We start from the raw sequence: 19073 nt of genomic DNA, 5'->3' as shown, positions 1-19073 counted from the left end.
GATATGCAGATCTCAGGCCCTACCCCAGCCCTACTGAATCAGAAACACTGGGGGTGAGGTCCCGTTGTCTGTGTCTTAACAAACCCTTCAGGGTTTACCTGAAAAGGTTGATGGTTCAAACCCACCTCCAGGTGCCTTGGAAGATAGGCCTGGTGATCTGCTTCTGAATAGTCAAAGCCTTGAAAACCCTGTGGAGCAGCTCTACTCTGCGCATGCGGAGTCACCATGAGTCAGAATTGACTCAATGGCAGCCAAGAACAACAACAACAACAAAAGTAAAAGAAGTGCACCGAACATAAGGTTTCTTCCAGTGCTAACATTCCGTGATAAATAAAAACCTTTTCTAGCCAGATCCTTAACTGCTGTTAAACTGGTAGAGAAACATTCTGTTTTTAATCGTTTGAACTAAATGATTTTTGAAACTCATTCTTGTTTTTCAGAAACTCTGTGAAGGCATATTTAAAGTCCTTGTAAAGGACATCCCAACAACATGTCAAGTGTCCTGCCTGGAAGTTCTCCGCATTCTCTCCAGAGACAAAAAGATTTTAGTTCCTGTAACAACCAAGGAAAATATGCAGATACTGCTGCGACTAGCCAAGCTAAATGAGTCGGATGATTCTTTGGAGAAGGTGTCAGAGTTCCCAGTTATTGTGGAGTCGTTAAAATGTCTGTGTAACATAGTGTTCAACAGTCAGATGGCACAGCAGCTCAGCCTGGAACTTAACCTTGCTGCAAAGCTCTGTAACCTTTTGAGAAAGTGCAAGGACCGAAAGTTTATCAATGACATTAAATGCTTTGACTTGCGCTTGCTCTTCCTCCTATCACTTTTGCACACCGACATCAGGTCACAGTTGCGCTATGAGCTCCAGGGACTACCGCTGCTAACCCAGATCTTGGAAAGTGCCTTTAGCATCAAGTGGACCGATGAGTATGAATCGGCCATAGACCATAATGGACCTCCTCTCTCACCTCAGGAGACAGACTGTGCCATTGAGGCCCTCAAAGCTCTCTTCAATGTGACAGTAGACAGTTGGAAGGTGCATAAAGAGGTAAGGTTGAGAAAGGTGTTCTTATCTACCTGGAATTTAATTGGTCTGGGGCATCCCTAGAGCTGCTATAAGGGAAGAATGATAAACTGGGAAATGGAAAAAGTAGGTTGCAGTTCCCCCCTTCATCAGTTGTGTGACCCAGGATATGTTTCTTAACCTCTAAGAGTATTATTCTTCCCATTTGCAAAACATCAGAAGAATAGGGTGAAGATGGAATATTGTTTTGTAAGATGCCAAATAGGGTTAGTTTCTGAGTTTGCTATCACTTACTTTTTAAGAGTGGCTTTTTCAGGAACAAGGTTAAAAGTATAAGATTTGAAGGAAAACAAAACATGAGATTCGTAAAGTTATAGCCATTTTCAGTGGCTGCCATCTTGAGAAAAGTTAACATAAATCAAACCAATTGAAGTTAGTCAGAATTGATGTTGGCTCAGAAGAACAGAAATGCTGTGTGTATCACCCATCATCCTGGTCTTCTAGGGTGTTATTGTATATAGGGTTAAATAACTGTCAGAAGTATATGACTACAACTAGATGTCCTTGCTTGTACACAGCCCTGGAAAACAAGCATAATTATGCCAGCATGTGGGAAAGGTTGTTTTATGTACTACTTGATTCTTATTTCTAGACTAAAATCCTTTTCCGTGACTTGAACCTCCCAGCAACCCAAAGTGAGGCAGATTTGATAGTCTGTATTTGAGTGCCCGCAAAAGCAATATGCTAAGTAGGAAAGTTAGTTCGAGAAAGTTAGCAGTTTTAAGAGAAGTGAACATAAACCTTTTCCTTGCTTCTAAAATCTTAATATTTCACGTTTACCCTCTCTCTTTAACCTTAACGGTTGAAATTCAGCCCCTACCTTTAAAAAAAAAAAGAAAGAAAGAAATATTCTAGTACCAGAGCAAATCATTTTTTCTGACAATTGACTTTAGGACTTAGACTAACATTTTGCTCTGTCCATTTGAATCAGTTCTCACCCATGAATAAAGATCTGTTTTGGCCAGCAGCCTACTTTAAAAGGATTATCTCAGTGCGGTGTTACAGTGGGAGTATGCAGCCATCTGAGTTTTTAAAGTGCAAATAGGTCTGTATTTTGAAACCAAATATTTGAAGATCAGACCTAACAGCTGTTTCAGATGACTGTTGTGTAGTCAGTTTTTCCTGGGATTTGGCAGGAGATGATGTAGAAAGCCCACATGCTCCATTTATGCTTTAAAACCAAATATTTGGAAGTATTTAAATGTTGTCTCTATGCTTATTTGGTACCCTCTATGGTTATTTCTTTTACACTGTTTGTTTTGGTGTTTTTAAGTTCCCCATTTAGTTGTAAGAGCTCCCCTGAGACTGTTGGTTTGCCGTTGTTGGAGCCCCAGTTATTTAAATTGTGCCCAAAATAGTAGCTCACACCATTCAGATTCCTGACAAAAAGGCTTTATAATCCAGTGACTGTATAATCAGTACATAAAATAAATATCGGTAAATTGAGATTAACTCTCATTAGTGGGAGCCCTGGTGGCGCAGCGGTTAAGAACTTGGCTGCTAACCAAAAGGTCGGCAGTTTGAATCCATCAGCTGCTCCTTGTAAACCCTATGGGGCAGTTCTACTCAGTCCTATAGGGTTGCTATGAATTGGAATCGACTTGATGGCAGCAGGTTCATTTTTTTGTTTTGTTTTGTTTTGATTCATGTGCTTCAGTTATAAAAGTGAGGCTAGAAGAAACTTTAGAAAATGTTGAAGTGGCAGGCATTCATCCTGTGTTACAGAATGTTTGTTCTCTAAAAGACATGTGATTAAGGATTAGTAGCTCTGGAGCAGGCGTCTCAGATCTAGTGCCTGGTGCAGTGAGTTGTGGATCAGTTGATACAGCCCCTACAAAATGTCCACAGGACTCTGGGCTACTATGGAAATTTTCAGAAATTTGAACAGCATTGTAAACAGGATCTTTGCCAGCCCACTTAGGCAAGAATGTCTTCATGAGTCTTCAAATTCAAATTTTAACCAATATTTATTCATTCATTCAAGTTCAGTGGTAGAATTTGCACCTTCCATGAGGAAGACTCGGGTTCAATTCCTGGCCAGTGCACCTCATGCACAGCCCCCACCTGTCTGTCAGTGGAGGTCTGCATGTTGCTATGACACTGAACAGCTTTCAGAGGAGCTTTCAGAATAAGACAGACTGGGAAGAAAGGACTGGGCGATCTACTTCCGAAAATCAGCCAGTGAAAACCTTATGGGTCAGAGTGGTCCAGTCCTTAGTTGATCATGGGGTTGGCACAGGACCAGGCAGCATTTCATTCTGCTGTGCATGGAGTCACCACGACTCAGGGGCTAACTCAACGGCAGCTAACAACAACAGCAAAGGAAATATGCTAGGTGTTGTGTGATATGTAGCCAAGTAATAGGCATGGTCTCAAGAAACTTCAGTTTTGTGGATAAGACAGGAAATAAATTAGTATACAAATATATAATTTAAATTATTATAAGTGCTAGGACAAAAACAGTGCAATGACTAAGAATACTTAGTATAATCAAAGAAGACTTGAAGGTCTGTCTTGATTTCTGCAGACTTAGAGGAGACAGCCGTGCGAAGAATCTGGGGATGAGGATTCCTGGGAAATTGAGCAGTATGTGAAAAGACACAGAAACTAGAGCATAGAGTACTTTTTAGTGAGTACCATGACTTAGAATAAGAAAATCTGTAATCAGAATGCAGAGAAAGTTGCCAGTAAGAATCCAGTTACTAGATAGTAACTAGATAGTAGGCAAGTGTCAACTTCGGTAAAGGGAAGGACAGCACACAATACAGGGGAAGTCAGCACAACTGGACCAAAGCAAAAGCATAGAAGTTTCCTAGACACACCCAAACACGTTGAGGGACCAAGTAGCTGGGGCTGGGGTTTGGGGACCATAGTCTTGGGGGACATCTAGGTCAGTTTATATAACATAGTTTATAAAGAAAATATTCTACCTCCCACTTTGATGAGTAGCATTTGGGGTCTTAAAAGCTTGCGAGTGGCCATCTAAGAGGCATCTATTGGTCCCATCCCACTTAGAACAAAGGAGAATGAAGAAAACCAAAGACACAAGGAAAACACTAGCCCAAAGGACTAAAGGAACACATGGACCAGGGACTCCACCAGCCTGAGACCGGTAGAAGTAGATGGTGCCTCGCTAAACCAGTGACTACCCTGACAGAACAGGAGAAAAATGTAGAACAGAATTCAGATTCATGTAAAAAGACCATACCTAATGGTCTGATAGAGTCTGGAGGAACCCCTGAAACTACGGCCCCTGGATGCTCTGCTAACCCAGAACTGAAACTTCCTGAAGCCCACTTTTCAGACAAAGATTAGACAGGTGTATAAAACAAAAAAATTAATACACGAGGGGCATGCTTCTTTTAGTTCAGTCAAATATATGAGAACAAATAAGCAACCCCTGTCCAAAAGCAGGATGAGAAGGCAGGAAGGGACAGGAACTGGACGAATGGACACAGGGAACCCAGGGTGGAAAGGGGGAGTGTGTTGTCACATTGTGTCACAAAAAATACGTGTATAAATTTTTGGATGAGAAGTTAGCTTCAGCTGTAAACCTTCACCTAAAGCACAATAAAAAAAAAAAAAAAGAATCCAGTTATTTGGATTTCAGTATCTCCTTGACTGTCAGGCAAAAGACATTTCAATTGCGCAAGCACCCAAAAATTTGTTAATACTTTAAAATATCAGCTGACACGAAGAGATATGGAGAACTTACTGTACAGAAGAATCCAACTTTAAAAATAACTAATGTTATTTTTTCTTATGAAAATAATACATGCTCATTCTAAAATCCCTCTTGTGTCTGTCAGTTTGTTGTATTGTGGGGGCTTACATGTTGCTGTGATGCTGGAAGCTATGCCACCTGTATTCAGATACCAGCAGGGTCACCTGTGGAGGACAGGTTTCAGCAGAGCTTCCAGACTAAGATAGACTAGAAAGAAGGACCCGGCAGTCTACTTCTGAAAAGCATTAGCCAGTGAAAACCTTATGAGTGGTAGCAGAACATTGCCTGATATAGTGCTGGAAGATGAGCCCCCCAGGTTGGAAGGCACTCAAAAGACAACTGGAGAAGAGCTGCCTCCTCAAAGTAAAGTTGACCTTAATGATGTGGATGGAATAAAGCTTTCAGGACCTTCCTGTGTTGTTGTGGCACGATTCAAAAGGGGAAGAAATAGCTGCAAACATCCATTAATAATCGGAACCTGGAATGTACGAAGTATGAATCTAGGAAAATTGGAAATCGTCAGAGATGAAACGGAACGCATAAACATCGATATCCTAGGCATTAGTGAGCCAAAATGGACTGGTTTTGGCCATTTTGAATCAGATAATCATGTAGTTTACTATGCTGGGAATGACAGCTTGAAGAGGAATGGTCTTGCATTCTTCGTCAAAAAGAACATTTCAAGATCTATCCTGAAGTACAGTGCTGTCAGTGATAGGATAATATCCATACGCCTATAAGGAAGACCTGTTAATACGACTGTTATTCAAATTTACACACCAACTACTAAGGCCAGAGATGAAGAAATAGAGGATTTTTATTAGCTGCTGCAGTCTGAAATTGATCGAACGTGCAATCAGGATGCATTGATAATCACTGCTGATTGGAATGCGAAAGTTGGAAACGAAGAAGGGTCGGTAGTTGGGAAATATGGCCTTGGTGATAGAAACAATGCTGGAGATCGAATGATAGGATTTTGCAAGACCAACGACTTCTTCATTGCAAATACCTTCTTTCACCAACATAAACAGTAACTGTGCATATGGACCTCACCAGATGGAACACACAGGAATTAAATTGACTACATCTGTGGAAAGACGATGGAAAAGCTCAATATCATCAGTCAGAACAAGGCCAGGGACTGACTGTGGAACTGACCATCAGTTGCTCATGTGCAAGTTCAAGCTGAAACTGAAGAAAATGAGAAGAAGTCCACGAGAGCCAAAGTACGTCCTTGAGTATATCCCACCTCAATTTAGAGACCATCTCAAGAGTAGATGTGACACATTGAATAGCAGTGACCGAAGACAGGTTGTGGAATGACATCAAGGACATCATCCATGAAGAAAGCAAGAGGTCATTGAAAAGACAGGAAAGAAAGAAGAGACCAAGATGGATGTCAGGGGAGACTCTGAAACTTGCTCACAAATGTTGAGCAGCTATAAAGCAGAAGGAAAAAATGATGAAGTAAAGGAACTGAACAGAAGATTACAAAGGGCAGCTCGAGAAGACAAAACATGCAAAGACATGTGCAAAGAGCTGGAGATAGAAAACCAAAGGAGAAGAACACACTCAGCATTTCTCAAGCTGAAAGAACTGAACAAAAAGCCTCAAGTTGCAATAGTGAATGTTTCAACGGGGAAGATATTAAGCGGCGCAGGAACCATCAAAAGAAGATGGAAGGAATACACAGTCATTATACCAAGAGGAATTAGTTCATGTTCAGCCATTTCAAGGGGTAGCATATGATCAGGAACCGATGGTAGTGAAGGAAGAAGTCCAAGCTGCAGTGAAGGCGTTAGCAAAAAATGAGGCTCCAGGAATTGGCAGAATATCAATTGCTATGTTTCCTCAAATGGATGCAGTGCTGGAGGTGCTCACGCGTCTATGCCAAGAAGTATGGAAGAGCGCTTCCTGGGCAACTGACTGGAAGAGATGTATATTTATGCCTTTTCCCAAAAAAGGTGATCCAACCAAATGCAGAAATTATAGAACAATATCGTTAATATCACACACAAGCAAAATTTTGCTAAAGATTGTTCAAAAACGGCTGCAGCAATACATGAACAGGGAACTGCCAGAAATTCAGGCCGGTTTCAGAAGAGGTCCTGGAACTAGGGATATCATTGCTGATGTCAGATGGATCCTAGCTGAAAGCAGAGAATACCAGAAGGATGTTTACCTGTGTTTTATCGACTACACAAAGGCATTCGACTGTGTGGATCATAACAAATTATGGATAACATTGCGAAGAATGGGAATTCCAGAACATTTAATTGTACTCATGAGAAACCTTTACATAGATCAAGAGGCAGTTGTTCAGACGGAACAAGGGGATACTGATTCGTTTTAAGTCAGGAAAGGTGTGCGCCAGGGTTGTATTCTTTCACTATACCTATTCAATCTGTATACCAATCAAATAATACAAGAAGCTGGTCTATATGAAGAAGAACAGGGCATCAGGATTGGAGGAAGACTCATTAACAACCTGCATTATGTAGATGACACAACCTTGCTTGCTGAAAGTGAAGAGGACTTGAAGCACTTACTAATGAAGATCAAAGACCACAGCCTTCCATATGGATTACACCTCAACAAAAAACAAAAATCCTCACAACTGGACCCAATGAGCAACATCATGATAAATGGAGAAAAGATTGAAGTTGTCAAGGATTTCATTTTATTTGGATCCACAATCAACAGCCATGGAAGCAGCAGTCAAGAAATCAAAAGACGCATTGCATTGGGTAAATCTGCTGCAAAGGACCTCTTTAAAGTGTTGAAAAGCAAAGATGTGACCTTGAAGACTAAGGTGCACCTGACCCAAGCCATGGTATTTTCAATCGCATCATATGCATGTGAAAGCTAGAGAATGAATAAAGAAGACCCAAGAAGAACTGACGCCTTTGAATTGTGGTGTTGGCGAAGAATATTGAATATACCATCGACTGCCAAAGAATGAACAAATTTGTCTTGAAAGAAGTGCAACCAGAATGCCCCTTAGAAACAAAGACGGTGAGACTGCGTCTTAAATATTTTGAACATGTTGTCAGAAGGGATCAGTCCCTGGAGAAGGACGTCATGCTTGGCAGAGTACAGGGTCAGTGGAAAAGAGGAAGACCCTCAACGAGGTGGATTGACACGGTGGCTACAATATTGAGCTCCAGCATAACAGGGATTGTGGGGATGGCGCAGGACCGACCAGGCGGTGTTTCATTCTGTTGCTCACAGGGTCGCTATGAGTCAGAGCCGACTCCAAGGCACCTAACAACAACAACATTCTAAAATATCTAAGAAAAAAATATACAAGCAGTAAGAAAAAAATTACCTGTAACCCTACCACTATTCACGTTTTAATGTATATTTTCCTCATAATTCTTCATTATCTGACATATGAACGTGCTCCTTGAAGCCATAAGGTTACTAGGAGTAGCCTCTGGGCAGGAGTAAACGGGAGAATGAGTGGGCAGTGTTCCAGGTTCTCTACCCTTACTTTAGAAAGGTCACTTTTGATTGTTGTCGTTTTTTCTCTTCAAATTTAGGTTGTATCTAAGATTTCATTTGGGAGATTAAAAGGGTTCTGCACCAAAAAATTTTTTTAACAATTCCCTTAGTCACCTTTGACAAATCCCCTATTTGGGGGGATTTAGATTGCTTGCTGTTTTAGATACAGTGAACTTTCCTGCTATAAAATCCTTGTAGATAAATCCCTGAAATTGTTGGGTCAAAGGGTTTCAGATTTAAAAAATTTTTTTAATATATATATTGCCAAATTGACCTTCCAGAAGAATAGTACTGTACCGTACCGTACCCGTTGCCGTCGAGTCAATTCTGACTCATAGCGACCCTAAAGGACAGAGTAGAACTGCCCCGTAGAGTTTCCAAGGAGCACCTGGTGGATTTGAACTGCTGACCTTTTGGTTAGCAGCCATAGCACTTAGAAGAATAGTGCACCTTTTTAATGCACACCTTTTCAAAGGAATTTCACTTTTTAAAACCCTTGTTTTAACTTAGTTCTCTTTGAAGGATTTTTTTTTCCAAAGTTTATTTTTATGTTTCATCTTTGATGAATTTTTTATTAATGTTTTTGGCCCATTTTTCTAACATTTTGCCTTTTTCTTGTTGATTTGTAAGAGTTCGTTATATAGCTAATCTTTTGCTGAATAGTTCACAGAGCTTTATTGCTCAGTTTTTTATTTTGATTTCAGTTTTCAGTTATTTAATTTTGAAGTACATCAGCTTAGAATTTTTGTCAGTCAAACTCAGTCTTTTCCCTTATGGCTTCTGCCTTTAATGGCGTACTGGGAAATACGTCCGTCCCAACCCCAAAGTGGTATAGATAGTTATCTGTATTTTAGTAGAATCATGCCCTTAAGCTAAAATAGTTTGAGAGGAGGGAATGACATCCCTGTCTACATTCCAAAAGTTTGTGTTCATTAATGTTTTGATGGACCTTAAAACTTGTTGAGATCGTTGTTGTTCTTGCCCAGCTTAGTTATAATACTGAATCCTTTTGGTTCATTTCAGGCTGTGCTCAAATGAGCCGTTAGTTCATTCTGAGGACGGTTTGGTTTGGTTTGGTTTGGTTCCAACTAATCATCATCACCTACTGTGTTCTGGGTACTGTGCTGCGTGTTTTATAAGCATTCTCTCATTTAATCTTCAGGACTGTCTTATGAGGTAGTGTTTCCACTTTGCAGACGAGAAAACTGAAGCTTATCAAAGTTAAGCAGTTTTTTCAGGGTTCCACAGTTAATGAGCGATAGAGCTGAGATTTCAACTCAGGTCATTCTGATTCCAGAGCCTTTGCTGTTGTTAGCCACTGTGTTATATATTCTCTTTGTCACAGCTCAAGAGTTACCTAAAATACAGGTGTTTAGTTTGGGTTTTAACCATTTTGGTAGGTATTTTTTGGACTGTTTTTATTTACAGTTCACCAAAAACAGAAAATTAAAGACTAGATTTTTCTTGAGGTTTAGCAAATTAGTGCCATTTGTTCATTTTGGGTTCATGCCTCAGTGTTAAATTCTTGTTTGCCTACTGATGCTATCAGTAGATGAATTTGGAGATTCCTTTCCATTCTGTGGGAAGTGTAATCGGCCTTACTTCCAGATGTGGCCTAGGTGCCTCTGTCTCCCCCCCCCCCAGCCTATTTCCTAAAGGCAGTGTGTTGAAGAAGGTCAGACGATTCCTTTAGCAGGATCTGAAGTCAATTTTAAGAGGAATTCATTGAAATGGCCTTGTTCTTCCTCCTGCTTTTAGCACTTTGCTAAATGTCTCTGCTGATGGAGGAAAGCATGTTCTTCTAGGGATTCCTTAACTCCGCGCACATTCCCTTCTGTAGTGCCTCTCCCAGGTATCAATGCAACGTAATGAGAAAATACAAGGACTGACAGACATGTTAGAGTTAGCCAACCAAGTGCAGGCAAAGAAGTACAAGGATCTGAGTAGTCAAAGGATGATGATTATTTGAGTGAGATAAAGCAGCGAGAGCCCATAGAAGTTATTTGGGAATGTGATGCTGTAACAGAAGTTAGTTCCATGATTATTTTAGAGACTTCGAAGGAAATGTGCAGGAAGAATAGGCAATTAACTAAATAAAAATAAAGCTTCAAGCTGCACCATGTTTTCTTGTTAACTCATTTTTCAGCAAATGTTGAATGCCTGATACGTGCCAGGTTCTGCTTTACATAAAATGAGATGCAAAGAGTCAAGGAACTGACAATCCTAATAGGGAAATCAGACATAAAACACAGGCGGATAGACAGCTATTACATTATTTACCATTCTCTGTATTTTTCTATATGTTTGAAAATAAAAAATGATTACCTTGGCAGTGCACAGCAGCTGCAAAGGTCACGTATTCTAATTCTTTGGGATATGTCTGACTTCACTGGCATAGTCTCCCTGCTAAATAACATACGTAGTACAGAGTAGGTATTCAATAAATATTTGTTTAATGAAAAATAATGAGAGATAGTTTTATACATATATAGTAATATAGTCTCCTATATAAAAATAGCCCAGAGTTGACAGGAAGGAAGAAAAGTTTATGATACTTTTTTTTTACTATTTTATTGTGTTTTAGGTGAAAGTTTACAGAGCAAATGAGTTTCCCATTCAGCAGTATGATACCTTTTAAACTTTGAAAGCTATTAAAATTTCTCTAGAAGCCCAAAACATTTAAGAAGCATTATTAGGGCAGCAGATTCCTAGTCTTTTTGGAGTTCGCAACACTGTTTTATAGCATCTATATCTCTTTTTGTAAATTAATTTAAAAAATATTACTTTATGCTCAGATCAATGTTAGATGCAAAAGATATGGAGGTGAAATAATAACCATTATCTGTACAGAGACAGATTTTTGAACATGCAATTTAGTAGGACAATTACTGGTAAGAAAAAGTGCTGGGGTAAAACATAGGGTGAAATGCTGTCTCAGGTATAGTTATATTTCTAGGTCAGGGAGAGAGTGTATGTATGTGTTTCACTTTTTATAGACTCAAAATAGAATTTTCATAGGAAAGATTAAAAGTTTCATAAGCCTTCTTGAAGTAATTAGAACTACTCTGGAATAACTACCGGGTTAGAAATCATTGGTCTAAAGTTTTCTCGCTTGAGACTTTCTCTCAGGCATTGATTAGATTGGTTGAAACTTTGAATAAAAAGGTGAGGAAATTGATACCTTTACCAAACAAAAGTGAAATATTTCACAGTTTGCATGGAAAAACTAAACTACGAAGGAGTAGAGTCCATAATGAAGACGTGAAGGTTGTATAAAGAGATCCCAAAGAATTTCCTGAGTTTTTAATCCCCCTTTTCATGTTATCTCCTTTTGATTTCCATGATCACCACCAAACCTGGCCTCACCTTTCCCCCTCACTTTGTCCTTATGGATCTTTTTTTTGCTGCTCAGCCTTTGGAAGTGATACCATGTCAGAGGATAGAATATTTATACCCTACAGATAACAAAACTAAGATTATAAGGCAAGTTAATAACAGTTGTACAAACTGTATTTGTATTATGTTTTATAAAGAACAATTACATTTACTCCTTCCATTAACTTAATAAGACAGCAACAATGACTCCAGCTGATAAATGAGGGGCCCTGAAGACCAGAGAGTTTAAATTACTTGGGGAAAGTCACAAAGCAGAATAGCCAAAACTAGGAAATAGCTTTCAATGTAACGTTAAGTAAGACTTCTTAAATAGCAACACTCATTAAACAAACATTGAGATATAGACCAGTGGAAGAGAACAAAGAATCTAGAAGTAGGCCTACACGTATGTCAACTGATTTATGATACAGGTAACAATGAAGTGCGGTAGGGAAAGGATAGGCTTTTTAATAAGTGGTGCTGGATCAGTTGGATGGCCGCATGGAAAAAAAATAATTAGAATCCCTACCTCATACCATACACAAAAGATTAATTTGAGATGGATAAGAGACCTAAATATGAAAGGTAAAGTAATAACGCTTTTAGAATAGATTATTTTTATGACTTTGCTATCTTAAGTCAAATATTTTCTTTTTTTTTAGACATCTGTTTAAATTTATTGAACCCAAGTTTCTTGACCACAGATGTCAACACCCCTTTTTTCAGTGTACTTCCCGTCAGCAACCTGTAGGAGTTATTTTCTGTGCGTTATGCTTTTGGGAATGCTGGAATGCCAGAGCCCCAAGGGACCTTTGAGCCAGAACAGTCCCACTGTGTGTAGTTTCCCTTTACGTCTGAGGCAGTATGCTTTAAAGCAGTGGTGCTCAAAGTGGAGTCCTCAGACCAGCAACATCCACATCACCTGGGAACTTGTCAGAAATGCAGATTTCCAGGTTCCATCCCAGACATGCTGAATCAGAAACTCCAAAGACGGCCCAGCAGTCTACATCAAATATTTCCAGGCAAAGATTGCTTAAACAACACAAAATAAAGATCAAACTGTAACAGGAAAAATTGACAAATTGATTGTTACAATGAGTTCATCAAAAGAGGAAAGTAAAAAGGCAGGCCATCAATTGGGAGAAGATATTTGCAACACATACGTACAATAAAGGACTATCCAGAATACAAAAAATAGTCTTATAAATCCATTTTAAAAAGTCAGTCAACCAGTCTTAGTTATCTAGTGCTGTCATAACAAAAAATACCACAAGTAGGTAGCTCTTTAAAATAGTAATTCATTTTCTTACAGTTCTGGAGGTTCAACACCGAAATCAGAGTCTTGGCCATGTCAGTTCCTTCTGTGGGCCTTTCCTTGAGTTTCTGGTTTCTGCCAGCAATCCTTGGTATTCTTTTGCCTGTAGAAGGCCCTCACATAGCATCCGTCTTCCCTCTGTGTGTATCTGAGCCTGTTCTGCTATTTTATAAAATACTGCTTAGAATGATTAGGTCTAGGACCCACCTACTCTGGATGGCCTAATTAACAAAAGAAAACCTCTGTCTAAAGAGAGTCATATTTACAGGTACTTCAGCATAACTTATTGGAAGATACAGTTAAATTCATAACACAACATATAAAAATGGGCAAAAGGCTTAAACAGACTTCTCACAAAAGAAATATTAAAGTGACCAATAAACATACAAAAATGTGTTCACTGTATTAAAAAAAAATTAGTCATCTAGAAAATGAATATAAAAAATAAAATGAAACCATTACATACCTATAAAAAGGACTGAAATTAAAAAGGCTGACAATATAAGTTGTCGGTATAGCTTTAAAGCAACTGGCAAGAGTTTAAATTGGTTTAAACACTATTTGGCAACACTTTATAAAGCTTGACATATATATATATATATATATATATACACCCTATGACCCAGCATTTCCTTTCCTCGGAAATAGATACAAAATGACATATCAAAAGTATGTTCATAGCAGCATTGTTCAAAATAGCCCAAAATTGGAACCAACCCAAATGTCTAACAAAATTAGAATGAATAGTGATACAGTCATACAACGGGACAGTATTGTATGAATATATCACAATATATACAGCAGTGCTTTCTCAATCTATCTGTGGTGAAAGACCAGGTTGTTTTTTTCCAAGTTGTCAGACTTAAACTCTTGTATAATACAATATCACACACAATGTCAAATTGCTCACATATACCTTCTGTAGTCATAGCATTGAGGATCAGTAACAAATGGTGTGCACCAGCGACTTGTCCACAAACTGCACTTCAGATACTGTACTCTATAGCAATAAGAATGAGCAAACTGCAACTGCACGCAACATCGTGGATGGATCTTAGAACCAGACATAAAAGGGTCTACGTTGTATGATTTCATTCATATAAAGTTCAGTGACAATGAAATTACTAACCCATGGTGTTAGGAGTTAGAATTACCCTTGAAAAGCAGGAGACTGTCATTTTAAGGGGGCATGAGAGGAACTCTGGGATTGTTGATCTTGGTAGTGCATGATTTTTGTACTGGTAATGTGGATGTTCTCAGTTTTTGAAAACTTATCTAGCTGTACACATGGTTTGGGCACTTTTCTATTTATATATGATATACATTAAAAGATCATTGAGCCCCTAAAAAGATAAAATACATAGGAATAAGTCTAAGCACGTACATAAAAGACCTATACAAACAAAACTACAAAACACTACTGCAAGAAACCAAAAGAGACCTACATAAATGGAAAAATATAACATGCTTGTGGATAAGAAGACCCAACATTGCAAAAATGTCAATTCTACCCAAAGTGATCTACAGATATAACGCAATCCCAATCCAAATTCCAGCAGCGTTCTTTAACGAGATGGAAAGACTAGTCACCAACTTTATATGGAAAGGAAAGTGGCCCCAGATAAGCAAAGCATTATTAAAGAAAAAGAACAAAGTAGGAGGCCTCACACTACCTGATCTCAGAACCTGCTATACAGTCATGGTAGTCAAAACAGGCAGGTACTGGTACAATGAAAGACACATAGACCAACGGAATAAAATCGAGAGTCTAGATGTAAATCCATCCACCTGTGATCAGCTGATCTTTGACAGAGTTCATTAAATGGGGAAGAGACAGCCTTTTTAACAAATGGTGCTGGCCAAGTTGGATGTCCATCTGTAAAAAAGTGAAACAGGACCCATACCTCACACTATACACAAAAACTAACTCACAATGACTCAAAGACCTAAATATACAACCTAAATCAAGAAAGATCATGGGAGGAAAAAATAGGGACAATGGTAGAGGCCCTAATACCTGCCAAAAATAGAAGACAAGCTAACAGTACACAAACAGCAGAAGATAAACTAGATAAAGGAGCTCCTAAAAATTAAACACTTATGCTCAGTAAAAGACTTCACCAAAAGAGTAAAAAGAGAACCTACAGACTGGGGGGAAAAAATTGGCTGTAACATATCTGACAAGGGTCTAATCCCTAAAATCTGTAGAATACTTCAACACCTCAACAACAAAAAGACAATCACATTAAAAAACGGGCAGGGGCGGAGCCAAGATGGCAGACTAGGCAGACACTACCTTGGATCCCTCTTACAACAAAGACACGGAAAAACAAGTGAATCGATCACATACGTAACAATCTACGAATCCTGAACAACAAACACAGATTTAGAGACGGAGAATGAACTAATACGGGGAAGCAGCGATTGTTTCCAGAGCCTGGAGCCAGCGTACCAGTCAGGTACGGCACAAGCACAGAGAGCTGCTCCACTCCCCTGAATTAACCCCAGGAGGGGGACCAGCCGGTTCCGCGGGCGGCGTGGGACGCAGCCGGTGGGAGAAGTCCCCGGGAGGCAGTGACTGGTCTTGGAGCAGGAAGAGCAGCGTCCCAGCCGGGGAACCGTCCCGCCGGGATTTGGACTGGACGCAGGTACGGCATAAACACGGAGAGCTGCTCCACCCCACGGAACTAACACCGGGAGGGGGCCCGGCCGGTTCACGCGGGCGGCGTGGGACGCAGTCGGTAGGAGAAGTCCCTGGGAGGCAGCGACTGGTATTGGAGCGGGGAGAACAGCGTCCCAGCCGGGACACTCGGTCACGGCACAAGCACGGGGAGCTGCTCCACCCACCTGAACTAACCCCGGGAGGGGGCCTAACCGGTTCGCGGAGGCGGCACGGCAATACGGCTGGAGGGACGAGAAGTCCCCGGGAGGCAGCGACAGATTTTGGAGTCGAGAGTGCACCATCCCAGCAGGGGAGCCTTGACGCTGGGCGTGGGGCTGGAAGCAGAGGATCTGACCGTGACTCCAGTGGGCCAGACCCCCCGGGGGTAATCTCCACACAGCCAGGACACATAGGCGACGCGCCCCGCGGGAATCTCAGATATAATAGTCATTCCAAGCAAGACAAGCAACTCTGGCTATATTCTGAGGTGCTACTCTCCTATCTCTCTGTTCCCTACCCCACCCTCCCCAGGCGGCTTCATTAACATCCGAATACCCTGAGCCAAAGGGAGAACTCTGATAGGGATCTGACTGCATTTTTTTTTTAGCGGATTTTCTGGAAAAACTAGTTTCCCAGTGATGCCTTGGAGACAACAATCCATATCAAACCACTTAAAGAAGCAGACCATGACAGCTTCTCCAACCCCCCAAACAAAAGAATCAAAATCTTTCCCAAATGAAGATACAATCCTGGAATTATCAGATACAGAATATAAAAAACTAATTTACAGAATGCTTCAAGACATCACAAATGAAATAAGGCAAACTGCAGAAAAAGCCAAGGAACACACTGATAAAACTGTTGAAGAACTCAAAAAGATTATGCAAGAACATAGTGGAAAAATTAATAAGTTGCAAGAATCCATAGAGAGACAGCATGTAGAAATCCAAAAGATTAACAATAAAATAACAGAATTAGACAACGCAATAGGAAGTCAGAGGAGCAGACTCGAGCAATTAGAATGCAGACTGGGACATCTGGAGGACCAGGGAATCAACACCAACATAGCTGAAAAAAAATCAGATAAAAGAATTAAAAAAAATGAAGAAACCCTAAGAATCATGTGGGACTCTATCAAGAAGGATAATCTGCGGGTGATTGGAGTCCCAGAACAGGGAGGGGGGACAGAAAACACAGAGAAAATAGTTGAAGAACTCCTGACAGAAAACTTCCCTGACATCATGAAAGACGAAAGGATATCTATCCAAGATGCTCATCGAACCCCATTTAAGATTGATCCAAAAAGAAAAACACCAAGACATATTATCATCAAACTCACCAAAACCAAAGATAAACAGAAAATTTTAAAAGCAGCCAGGGAGAAAAGAAAGGTTTCCTTCAAGGGAGAATCAATAAGAATAAGTTCAGGCTACTCAGCAGAAACCATGCAGGCAAGAAGGGAATGGGACGACATATACAGAACACTGAAGGAGAAAAACTGCCAGCCAAGGATCATATATCCAGCAAAACTCTCTCTGAAATATGAAGGTGAAATTAAGATATTTACAGATAAACACAAGTTTAGAGAATTTGCAAAAACCAAACCAAAGCTACAAGAAATACTAAAGGATATTGTTTGGTCAGAGAACCAATAATATCAGATATCAGCACAACACAAGGTCACAAAACAGAACGTCCTGATATCAACTCAAATAGGGAAATCACAAAAACAAACAAATTAAGATTAATTGAAAACAAAAATACACATAACAGGGAATCATGGAAGTCAATAGGTAAAAGATCACAATAATCAAAAAGAGGGACTAAATACAGGAGGCATAGAACTGCCATATGGAGAGTGGTACAAGGTGATATAGAACAATACAAGTTAGGTTTTTACTTAGAAAAATAGGGATAAATAATAAGGTAACCACAAAAAGGTATAACAACTCTATAACTCAAGATAAAAGCCAAGAAAAACGTAACGATTCAACTAACATAAAGTCAAACACTATGAAAATGAGGATCTCACAATTTACTAAGAAAAACGCCTCAGCACAAAAAAGTATGTGGAAAAATGAAATTGACAACAACACACATAAAAAGGCATCAAAGTGACAGCGCTAAAAACTTATTTATAATTACGCTGAATGTAAATGGACTAAATGCACCAATAAAGAGACAGAGAGTCACAGACTGGATAAAGAAACACGATCCATCTATATGCTGCCTACAAGAGACACACCTTAGACTTAGAGAAAAAAACAAACTAAAACTCAAAGGATGGAAAAAAATATATCAAGCAAACAATAAGCAAAAAAGAGGAGTAGCGATATTAATTTCTGACAAAATAGACTTTAGACTTAAATCCACCACAAAGGATAAAGAAGGACACTATATAATGATAAAAGGGACAATTGATCAGGAAGACATAACCATATTAAATATTTATGCACCCAATGACAGGGCTGCAAGATACATAAATGAAATTTTAGCAGAATTGAAAAGTGAGATAGATACCTCCACAATTATAGTAGGAGACTTCAATACACCACTTTCAGAGAAGGACAGGACATCCAGTAAAGACCTACTTACAACAATCAACCAACTTGACCTCATTGACTTATACAGAACTCTCCACCCAACTGCTACAAAGTATACTTTTTTTTCTAGCGCACATGGAACATTCTCTAGAATAGACCACATATTAGGTCATAAAACAAACCTTTGCAGAGTCCAAAACATCGAAATATTACAAAGCATCTTCTCAGACCACAAGGCAATAAAACTAGAGATCAATAACAGAAAAACTAGGGAAAAGAAATCAAATACTTGGAAAATGAACAATACCCTCCTGAAAAAAGACTGGGTTATAGAAGACATCAAGGAGGGAATATGGAAATTCATAGAAAGCAACGAGAATGAAAATACGTCCTATCAAAACCTCTGGGACACAGCAAAAGCCGTGCTCAGAGGCCAATTTATATCGATAAATGCACACATACAAAAAGAAGAAAGAGCCCAAATCAGAGAACTGTCCCTACAACTTGAACAAATAGAAAGTGAGCAACAAAAGAATCCATCAGGCACCAGAAGAAAACAAATAATAAAAATTAGAGCTGAACTAAATGAATTAGAGAACAGAAAAACAATTGAAAGAATTAACAAAGCCAAAAGCTGGTTCTTTGAAAAAATTAACAAAATTGATAAACCATTGGCTAGACTGACTAAAGAAATACAGGAAAGGAAACAAATAACCTGAATAAGAAACGAGAAGGACCACATCACAACAGAACCAAATGAAATTAAAAGAATCATTTCAGATTATTATGAAAAATTGTACTCTAACAAATTTGAAAACCTAGAAGAAATGGATGAATTCCTGGAAAAACACTACCTACCTAAACT

The 19073-nt window shown here is 39.4% G+C and overlaps 1 protein-coding gene across 7 annotated transcripts in view; it reads left to right on the top strand.

Annotated features, from left to right (window-relative positions):
- The window catches only part of RIC8B (RIC8 guanine nucleotide exchange factor B), a 137016-nt gene that overhangs the window by 43099 nt on the left and 74844 nt on the right, over positions 1–19073 (top strand). For all 7 annotated transcript variants that reach the window (XR_002783682.2, XR_010321704.1, XR_002783674.2 and 4 more), the window contains exon 3: positions 441–1049. Coding sequence is in view for 3 of the 7 variants with exons in the window: in XM_023539157.2 (XP_023394925.1) it covers positions 441–1049 (609 nt within the window). In the remaining 4 variants the exon portion in view is untranslated. The remainder of the gene's footprint in view (positions 1–440; positions 1050–19073) is intronic.

The sequence above is a fragment of the Loxodonta africana genome, chromosome 4 (assembly GCF_030014295.1).
Source record: "Loxodonta africana isolate mLoxAfr1 chromosome 4, mLoxAfr1.hap2, whole genome shotgun sequence".
NCBI classification, from domain to species: Eukaryota; Metazoa; Chordata; class Mammalia; order Proboscidea; family Elephantidae; genus Loxodonta; species Loxodonta africana.
Note: the sequence above shows the minus strand (reverse complement) of the source record. Positions and strands in the feature narration are given on the sequence as shown.